At 39.1% G+C, this 11,253-nt stretch overlaps 1 protein-coding gene across 1 annotated transcript in view; it reads left to right on the top strand.

Moving 5' to 3' along the window:
• Positions 1 to 11,253, top strand: part of LOC134528477 (tudor domain-containing protein 3) — a 78,668-nt gene that overhangs the window by 40,197 nt on the left and 27,218 nt on the right. Inside the window, exons 5-7 of the mRNA XM_063362125.1 lie at positions 2,412 to 2,556; positions 2,968 to 3,047; positions 6,841 to 6,874. Coding sequence (XP_063218195.1) covers positions 2,412 to 2,556; positions 2,968 to 3,047; positions 6,841 to 6,874 — 259 coding nt within the window. The remainder of the gene's footprint in view (positions 1 to 2,411; positions 2,557 to 2,967; positions 3,048 to 6,840; positions 6,875 to 11,253) is intronic.

Below are 11,253 nucleotides of genomic sequence, written 5' to 3'. Positions count from 1 at the left end.
GCATGAGTCACTTTACTGAGCAGCGTCGCTGCGTACAAGGCAAAATCAGGTAGTCCGGTGTTTAAAATTCCACTCCAGAATCTTAATTGGTACTTTACTGGACATCTGTATATAAATGTTTTGTTACAACTTAAACCTACAGACGTAATATTATTGGGTAATTCATTGTATTATACAAGTTCATCTTTTTACTTTGGTATAATGTTTTAACATTAAATAGTAAAGTAAATCGGCTAGCGTATTTTTAATCTTTGCCCAGGAATTCCCAGTGGTCCAATATTTACGTGAACCATACTGTACCACTTTTGCCGTGAGGTAGTAAACAAGTCCCGGAAATGTTTATGTGTAGCGGTCTCCCGACCTTTAAACAGAGGCTGGGGAATATAACACTTGCCGATCCGAGCCACACACACTCAGCAACTCGACACAGCGTTTGGTGAAATAAGTAAAGACAAAGTTTAACACGGTTTTTAATACGGCGTCACTGATTGCGCTAAATTAAATTAGCGCAATTTTTGTTTCCCACATGTGACCATTTATAATTTACTGTAAGCATGGATAATAAAGTTTAACCACTTGACACGATAGACGATTCTTTATTTTTTATTGTACGAATGCTAGAATCGTTTTTTTTCCTGTATCTGCGGCCTGCTTCTACAAAAGACAAGCTATCTGTAAGTAAATCTAGAATTTTTATTTTGTCAATCAAACTCGGTACTTTGCGATTCATATTCGGTTTGAAGTATCACTACGGCCTTTCTTTTTAGAAGACTTTGACCACAGAATCGTGTGTAACCGCACACACTGCACTTACTTTGTTACGGACACTGACGAAGCAGATACTGTGGCTAACACCACGAGACTGGCAGCAGCAGCTTGTGTGCCGCACGTGTGTATGGCGGCGTGTGGCGTGCTCGTAGGCCGTGCGACAAACTGTGCGTGGCACGCGGAAAAATAAAAACAATTCAACATTTAATATTTATCTTTAAAATTTATTATTTTTATTTTTTCACCCGTGTTTAGTGGAAACTGCGGATGCAAAGTCCGCACAAAGGCGGGCCGTCTATACTGTGCGGTGCTTGCCGACCTATTAGAACACAGGCGGTGTTTAATGCCTTTTGACCTTGGTCACATCGAAACATCGCGGTTATGCAACAACGCGGGTAAAAGTTATGTCCCCCGACAACCGCGTTAAATAGGGAGTGTACTGTACATATAATAAAACCACCAGAAATGTAAAATACAGTCCATAATCAGTAAAGCTGACATGAGAAACAGTGGCCTTACAAAATGTTTGAAGTCCTTTCTTGTAGGGCGGGGGGGGGGGGGGGGGGGGGGGGAAGGCACCAAGCCTAAATTATAAATAAAAAAATTAGGCTATTGTAAGAAGAAAATCAGAAATTTTTGCTTGTTTGTTTCATTTTACAAACAACTTTATGCAACAGAACAATTTTCAATAAAATTTTAACTTGAGAAACGTAAAATACAAAACAATCTGATTGTAAGAAAACAATAACAAACGGGTATATTCAGTTCAAAGATTAATGAATGCACAAAATATGAGATCCGTGCCTTGGTAAAGCGCGTGCTTCATTTTCATAATCATTGCTAGTTGGCGCCACTAGTCTCGCTTGGTGCCGGCCAGAGATGCTACTAGCGAAATGCAGTCTTCCTGATACTATCCATATCTATGGTGCGATAAAGTTATTTTCTTACGTTTGCAAAGGTAAACAATGAACGTTTATCAAAATAAAAGCATTAATTAAAACGTAATTTATCAGGAGGAATATATCTAACAAAAAAAATTGTGAATTTTAGGACTTTTCCGCTTCGTAAAAACGTATGAAACGGGAAATTAATGATTTTATAAGTGTATGTTCCGGGAAAGTAAACCATTGTAAATATAGTACTTTCGGCGGGACCAAAATTAATCGACGTATGACACGGGAAAATGTATGAAACTGAACGTATCATCGAGGTCCTACTGTAGTTGTATTTTGTACGATGGCGACTCAAAACTTATTTCAATACAAATGAACAAGCATTCCGGTATTGAAAAAATGTATCTAACTTACAGTTTCGATACTCGTTACTTTGCGATACCGTCAAGTAACGAAGGTATCGAGGTATCGGAAGTATCGAAAATCCCATCACTATGTAGTACTATGAATTTTTGAAGAACTGGAACCAGGTCCGGAGGTTTTTTGATGTAGTACTGAACTGGATCAGAACTGACTAATAAAACCAGGAAGGACTACACAGTCTTTAAAATATGTTTTTTTTTTTGTGTCAAATTAATTAGTTTTTGGGTTGAAGTAATTTGCATTTCGTTACCGTTCAATTACCGGCTCACGGCCGCAATTGCGGATTGACCGGGGGGAAGTAGGAAGTGGTCCCTGCTCCTGTCGCAGCCTCAACACGCCGCCCGGCACCAAGCTGTTCCTGAAGGTGGACACGGTGCCCGTGGCGCACGGCTTCCTGCTGCTGCGTCCCTCGCTGGTGGACCTGCTGGGCGGCAAGGTGCTGCCCCTCGTGGACAAGTGGGAGCTCAACCGGGTGCGTGCTCTCTCTCCCTCTCCCCTCCATCATCCCTCTCTCCCCCCTCCCCCCTCCCCTCTCCCCCTCTCCCTTTCCTCTCTCCCTCTCCCCTCTCCCCTCCCCCTCTCCCTCTCCTCCTCCCCCTCCTCCTCTCCCTCTCCTCCCCCTCCCCCTCCCTCTCCCCCTCTCTCTCCCCCTCCTCCTCTCCCCTCTCTTCTCCCCCTCTCTCCCCCTCCTCCTCTCCCCCTCCTCCTCTCCTCCTCCTCCTCTCCTCCTCCTTCTCTCCCCTCTCTCTCCCTCTCTCTCCCTCTCCCCCTCCCCCTCCCCCTACTCCTCTCCCCCTCTCCCTCTCCCTCCCTCTCTCTCTCTCTCTCTCTCTCTCTCTCTCACTGCCACTCTCACTCTGACCGTGTCTCCGTGTGTCGGCAGTCGCTGGCCAAGTGCACGCGGGGCCGCATCGGCGAGGAGGGGGGGCCGCCCCCCTGGATACCCTTCGGCCAGAAGATCCTGCGCTCCAACCCCCACCGACCGCAGCTTCAAGGTAACACTTGTGTGCCATCACATTGTCGTGGCTTGAAACTGTTACCAAAGTAATACAGAGTTAATCTCTCTCTAGTTTTACATACAGAATTAGGTGCTTGTTTGGGTTCTGTCGAAGCTCGGGAAACAGGAGGAGACGATTAGATCTGGTGGAGAACAACGTGTCCATTAAATGTGTAGCTTCACGACCGGAACCCTTAAACGCTGGCAGGTTTATCTTGGAGAGTGCAGGCTGACAAAATGCTGGCTCATCTCTTGTAGTTCGTGCCTGCTAGCTTTTACGATTTTTCTGTAATCTGCGTTACAGTTGCACGAAATTCTAAATATCTTCTAAATTGCTTTATAAATTTACAGCTCAACAGCAGTTTACGTCTGAGTGTTAAGAATTGTTCCTATGTATCACCAAAAGTCAAAAAGGCCCGAACTACCGTATTTACTCGCGTAAAGGGCCCGCCCGCGTATAAGCCCCCTCCTTGTTTTGTAAACATTTTTGAGAAAAAATTTAAAAACGTGTATTTCTGGGTTTATCTGAGGGCAGGGCAGCTTGGCATGCATCACACAACAAGCCATGTATTGTGAGCAGCGGGAGGTGATTTTGTAAGCGGCAGTGATACAGAGACTGGTATTATAGTTTGTCCGTTCTCAGTAGGACCGTCCTGAGGCATGCCAGACGTAAGCAGTTAGTCCTATCTCAAACGACATAAAGATAAAGAAAGCTGGACTCGCGTGCTGACGCTGTGTTGATGTGGAGTGTTGTCGGAGAAGAAGAGGGGAAGTGAAGGAGGAAGGGAAGTGGGTCAAGGATTCTAACACTCCTTTGTCTGGTTGGCTGGCTAGCTGGCAGGAGGGAGGTTAAGCCACGCCTCTGCCTCTCTCCCCTCCTGCCAAAGCGCTGCCTCTGCCTCTCCCCCCCCTGTCATAGCGCTGCTTCCCCCCTGCGGAGTCGTTGCCTCTCTCTCCCTCCTGCCGCGTCGCTGCCTCCACCGTCTTCCTCATTCGAACAAAGACGCACAACTTGAAAAAAAAATCTATATTTTCCTCCAAATTCACGTATAGGCCCCCTCCCCTTTTTTGGAGTCAAAATTTTGGAAAAAAAAGGGGGGCCTTTACGCGAGTAAATACGGTATGTGTTTTTGCAGCGTGAGCCTTTGTGATACAAATGTTTTCCATGGCAGGAAGAACGAGATGTTTCTAATCATGTAGAGTACTTAAATCTTCAGAGGAAGACAAAAAAATCAATGGTTTCTTTTCGATGAGCTGTACAGTGACACGGATGTGATTTGAGAGGAATGCTGTTTCACCAGTTTTTTATTAGAACATAACATTTTGTTTAGTGTAGAAGAACACGCTGGAAATTTGTTCTGGAAAATGTTCCTGACTTTAGATACAGCTAAAAGTATAGTTGAAAATGTACAAAGACTGCTGCAATAGTTAAAGAAATGGCATCCGGTGGCACAGGTGGAAATGATACAAATAATAAGTTGTACAGTAAAATACTGATATAACGAACTTCACATTAACGAAAATTTCACTTTAACGAATGATTTGAAATTCCCCTCCAATGACTGTACACATACAAGGTTAAAATATTTCAAATTTACGAAATAGATTTTCGTTACAACGAAAGCATTTTACCGGTTTTCGTCGTCAATATCATGCGCATTTACCGACTATTTCGTCTATGCATCAAAATATTTACTTACTGTCGTTCTCTTGGCATAATTTTAATGATTCAAACATTTAACGGCTTTATTTTGTTGTCTATTTACATTGAAAACGGCATTGCCAAGTTTGATGTGCATTTGTTTTCTTTTTTTTTCTACCCAAGGTATGGCCAACTGCTTTTATTCACGGCCATAGACTTAAAAAATACGTTACTACGTAGTAGTAGGAACTGTTTGTTTGGATGTGCGCACTTCACGTATTTTATTTTTGGCGAGATATGGCCAACGGCTTTTCCGTAGCGGCAACATTTATGAAAAACTTACACAAAGTTAATTCACTGGAAAACTAGATGCCGCTAAAACTGGCATTATCAGCGACTCAATGGTTTCCATCTTCTGCACATATCGTTCAATCTTTGGTCTGTTCGGTTTCCGTTTTCGTTATTGATTGTTTACATTTTGTTGCCATCAGTGAATTTCAGTGACACGCGGTATTTATTTATGCATTTTTTATTTTTCTAAACAAGTTTCAGTTTAATTTTTATCATCATGGACGATAAAAAAAAACGGAAACAGTATTCTATAAAAAAAAATGGAAATCTTGAAGGAAGTGAACAAAGGCACAAAAAAATCGCACGTGGCCAAGCAGTTTGGTTTGGCACCCTCTACACTCTCTACAATACTAAAAGAACGGGGGAAGATTGTGAAGATGTACGAACAAACATCGCTCAGTTCCAATCGCAAAACACTGCGGCAAGGCACAAATAAAGACCTGGAAGAGGCGTTAAACAATTGGTTAACTGACACTAGGGTGCAAAACATCCCAGTTACAGGCCCTATGCTACAGGCCAAAGCCAAACAGTTTGCTTCTTTGATGGACGTTCCCAACTTTCAGGCAAGTTCTGGATGGCTGCATCGTTTTCGAGAACGTTACGGAATATCTTGGAATGTTGTATCAGGTGAGGAACGAGATGCAGACCAATTAGCTGCAGAAAAATGGAAACTAGAAAAACTAGATGAAATTTTGGAAGCATACTCTCCTGAAGACATTTTTAATGCAGATGAAACTGCTTACTTTTACAAACTTCTTCCCAACAAAACAATGTCGCACAAAGGAGAAAAATGCTCTGGTGGCAAACGAGCTAAAGATAGGTTATCAGTAATGTTTTGTTGTAATGCTACTGGTACTACAAAGTTACGACCCTTAATTATAGGAAAGTACAAAAATCCTAGATGCTTAAAAGGTGTGGCATCTCTTCCTGCTGACTATGTCAGTAACAGCCGTGCATGGATGTCGAAAGATGTATTTTCCAACTGGCTAATTAAAACTGATAAAGAAATGCAAAAGCAGAATAGAAAAATTATCATTTTGGTGGACAACTGTGCTGCTCACATTGTTGATGTACGGCTTGAGAACATCAAACTGGAATTTCTGCCTCCAAATTGCACATCAGTGTTGCAACCATTAGACCAAGGCATTATTCAGAATGCGAAAGTCCACTTTCGAAAACGTCTTGTCGAGAGGATACTAATCAACATCAAATTGAAGCTGTCCACCAACATTGATGTCCGCCAAGCAATTCAACTAATAACTGGTGGTTGGTGGAATGTGAAGAAAGAAACCATCGTAAACTGTTGGCGGAAATCAGGAATAACACGGGTGAGTGGCAGCATTACCCAGGGCGAGACAAGTGAACCAAATTCTAGTGAAGAGAGCATTCCTTCAGAACTTTGGCAAGAAGCTGCTGAAACTTTGCAGTTTAACGTTTCCTTTGAAGAGTATGTGTCCGTTGACAATGAAGTTGAAACAACACCACATTTGACTGACAGTGAAATAGTTAACCAAGTAACCCAAAAGGAGGCAGCAGACAGTGAATCTTCTGATGATGAAAATGAAGAAGAGCCAATCACCTCAAAAGAAGCTGTAGTTTCTTTTAAAAAGTTGTCGAAGTTTATTTCCAAAACTGAAAATGTACCAAATAATGTGTTGCAGTCATTACATATTATGAAACAATTTTTACAGCAAACTTTTATAAGTAAGAATAGGCAGACAAAAATTTTTCAATTTTTTGACCAGTCAAAGTCTGTGTCTGAATAGTTATTTAAATTCACAGGATTTATTATTTCATTCAGTGTGAATGTTGATTCTTTAGGTACTCGTTTCTTATTTATTAAACTAGCAATTTTTTTTAAATTAGTGAGAAGATATTTCATTATAAATATTTGCAAGATCATATGAATGCAGCTTATGTACAGAATGTTGTTAAAAAATGTTGTATCATACATATTATATTCTTTTACAGAGATTGAAATTATTGAATGTTTTTCTCAAAATAAACCACTAACCCTGTAGCATAATGCAGCTCAAATAATTGACGATTATAAGGGTAGGTACATATGGTTCCATTTTGTTTTGGCATTGCATTCTGTAGTATGGGAATAGTATATGTACATTGGGATATTTCAGTTTAAAGAAATTTCAGTATAAAGAACAAAATCTCTAGCTTTATAAGACTTTGTTATAACGAGATTTTACTGTATTTACTTGTAGTTACTGCGTACGAACCTTCTAAAATAATTTTTAGAGTGATTGAGTATTCTAATTTTTGAGGTTCTTTAACTGGCAAAAATAATGGACAGCTTTTATTGACAGAACTCTAAATTTCAGTGTGCCTTTTCCAAATTGTATACAGCCTTGTGTTTTGACAATGCAGAAATTATGTTTGGGCATCAGAACGGTGTGGTTCATATCATTACTAGAGACCCCGAAAAATGGTGAAGCGCGAAAATCACGAAATAACGCGAAAATTTGATACTTTAAACGAATTTTGCGACTTTCCTTTGATTTTGACATAGTCGCGAAATTCACGAATTTTCGCGGGAAATTCACGCTTTTTCGCACAAAACAATGTCCTTATGTCGTAAGTTCTATTTATTTACGCCATCATAAACATAGGCGTGAAATAAACATAGACTGAAAGACTAGTGCCGTGATATTATCTTCGTTCTGACACGTTAGTGAAATTCACGTATTTTTATTACTCTGTTTACAAACAGTAAATATTGCCATCGCAAATGAAAACAAAATGTAAAAATTGTCAACAATCGATATGTGCGCACTACCAACATAACAAATTGACTCCACAGTTTTTGTGTTTTGAATAATGGTCGTTTCTGCCGCAAGGCGCACTGGTGTCGATTTTTCTAACCTAATTTAATCGCATCGAGCTAAGATGGCAGTCATTTTTGCGTGCACATATCTATGAGTGTTTACAACTACCGTCCACATTTTGTAAGTTTTGTGATACAATTGAATTTTTGGCTAAGATGCCGAAAACTTCGACAATGTTTGATCGCGAAAGAGAGATAAAATCGGATGATTTTATATTTTTGATCAGCGGGACAAAATTATGATGTGCAAGTTCTGCAACGTGCGGGTTGATTGTACACGCAAAGACACGTGCAAAAAGCATGTGGCAAATGACACACACAAAACAAAACAAAAATGACAATTATTTTGTCAAGCATTCTACCGTGTCTAAACAAATCTCGATAGGCGACAGCGTGAATAAAGCAAACAAGCTTTAAAGTGCAGAAAACAAGAATTTTTTTTCTGATTTTGTTAATATGATGCTGTAAGTTAACATTCCTTTGGAAAAAGCTGATCATCCAGCTATGAGGGAATTGTGTAACACCCATGTTGAAGGTTAGCCTTATTTATTTAGAAATGTTTTCCCCCTCTAATAAAAGTTCATAAGCATATGTAGGCCTACAATATTATCGATTAACTTACCTTTACTTTAAATAAATATGCAAGTACCTCAGATTAACAAACACATAAATAGGATGGATTGCATTGTGAAATGGTGAGCACACCACAATATATTTTTGACTGATTGATTGATGGTTTGACTCTGTAATCCAGCAGTACCTAATCTAGAAAAGGTTAGGTTTGGCTAAGAATTGTTTTGAATAAATTAGCCCATTAATATTTTCAGCGATAACCTTATAAATGCTACCTATTTACAGTAGAACCCCTGTCATACACTTTTCAACGGAGGGCACAAAAATGGTGTATGATGCGGGAAAGTGTATGAAAAGGGAATGGCAATAATTAGGGCTGGGCGATTAATCGAAAATTACGATTTCGATTCGATTCCGTAAATAATCGAAATCGTTTCTTCTTTAAAATTAAGATTCGAAAAATTCGAACTTTTTCTAGGTCATTTGCATGGTGACAATTTCCACACATTCCGTTAAATTGCACATAAACTTTTTATGTACGTAAATCCTCAACGAATATTCCATTTAGCGACGTTCTTCATATCTACGAACTTTGGTTCTGCCAAACACTCATGATTCATAAGCAATATTTACCTCCAATCCTCTTAATAACAACACTCATTTTGTTCAAAATGGGAAAAAAAAATCTTTATTACAAACGGCCGAGAAACACATTAATTATGCAATTGGAAAGTCCACGAACCAATCGTCCAATAAGTTTCATTTCTGGGCTGTGAATATAACCTCAATCACAGAAAGCGGTAAATAAACACTACCTTAGCTTCATAGATACGATACCGACGTGCACGCAACACTTCCACAAAATGGCTGCCGAATTGTCTGCAACTTGAGCGCTAATGGTGGCAGACTTCAGTACCACGGCTTGGACATAAAAAAGTCTGATTCTTCCATCGAAGCTGTGCAGTTGTTGCAATATATCTGTGATAACCACTTTGTTTTGGTTCTGGGTTCCGCTTTTATACGTTTTTTTTAAGTGAGGAAGTTTGATAGCTACACATGTGGTAGTTGTGTTCTTTTTCTTTGTCTTAACATATATGCTTTCACTGTAGTATAACAGATGCCGACGACATTAATGGAAAATGCAAGAGCGTTAGTACTGTGGAAATGAGAAATGATCCATCATGTTTATTTTATTTTGTCACGTCCTCACGTCCAATACCGGGTTGAGTTTCTAGTGTGAAAACAATCTTTGTGCTGATTGTAGAAATGAGTGAAAACGTGAAAGGTGCATTTAAAGGTTGAAGTGCGGTTTGTAAATTTTACGAAAAAGTGTCAGAAACGCATTCAAAATGCAAAACATGTGGCAACAAACTTAAACAAGTTCATGGGAGCACAACCAGCATGGCTAAACATCTCGCAAAACACACTGACGTATATTCCGAATTTTTAAAATTGCAATCTCAAATGAAATCTGTGGTACTTCCATCTTCATCTGTACCCAAACAGAAAATTGTCCAGCAAACTGCATTTTCTAGGTTAGAAAAATATCCAAACGATCATCTGAGCAATTTCCATTACCAGTGCAATAGGCAAAATGTTGGCAACAGATCTTCAACCATTCAGCATGGTCCAAGATACAGGTTTTAGAGACCTCATGTCACTGGTTGAACCAAAATATAGCATGCCTGACCGTAGAACATTTGCAAGGCGTGTAATTCCAGATCTTTATGAACATCATCTTGAAAGAATAAAAACAAAACTGGCAACAGACATTGACGGCGGAGTAAATTCCATAGCTTTAACCACAGACATGTGGACTTCACGAAGTAATGATTCTAAGAATGTTTGCCTACATTGTTAGAAATTTTTTTACACTTGTTTACCTTATGCATTTGCTCTAGAATTAAAGAATCGAATCGAAATCGAAATTTCAATTTTTTACAGTAATTTGAATCGGAATCAAATCGAAATGAAATCTGTGGAATCGCCCAGCCCTAGCAATAATAAAAAAAATTTTCAATCTAGCATACCAGCCCAATGTCAGATTAAACTTAAATACATAATGTGTAAATAATTGCATCATATTAATGAAAGATATGAATTCATCATTATATATACATATAATAACACTACCAGAAATGTAAAATACAGTCCATAATCAAGTAAAGCAGTCCTTTCTTGGAGAGGGGAAAAGTCACCAAGCCTAAATTAGAAATAAAAAAATTAGGCTATTGTAAAAAGAAAAACAGAAATTTTTGCTGGTTTGTTTCATTTTACAAACAACTTTATGCAACAGAACAATTTTCAATAAAATTTTAACTTGAGAAACGTAAAATATAAAACAATCCGATCGTAAGAAAACAATAACAAACAAGTACAGTAGAACCCGTTTATAGTGAACCCGCCTATAATGAATTCCCGTTTATTGTGAATTTCCATCTCAGTCCCGGCAAAATGGTGTGAGGTTATGTATTAATTTATTGGATATAGCGCACAACTTTTGTCAATGTTGATACGTTTTCCCACGTATGACGAACAAATTTTGCCGACATAATGCACATTTATCTCTATATTTTCATATAATTACAAGTTTTTTCACAAAAAGTCTATTCTGAATCACATTGAAGTTTTTCTCCGCAATACGCTACTCGATTGTCCACTGTTCATATTATAAACAAGTCATATTCCAGTGGCCTCGGTATGCTACGTGTAGCCAGAAATGATCAGTTTGGTGAAAATAAAAAATAGTTTTCCCTGGAAAGTTAAA

Source organism: Bacillus rossius, chromosome 1, assembly GCF_032445375.1.
Source record: "Bacillus rossius redtenbacheri isolate Brsri chromosome 1, Brsri_v3, whole genome shotgun sequence".
Taxonomy (NCBI): Eukaryota; Metazoa; Arthropoda; class Insecta; order Phasmatodea; family Bacillidae; genus Bacillus; species Bacillus rossius.
The sequence above is the reverse complement of the archived record's forward strand: the minus strand, read 5'-3'. Positions and strand labels throughout refer to the sequence as shown.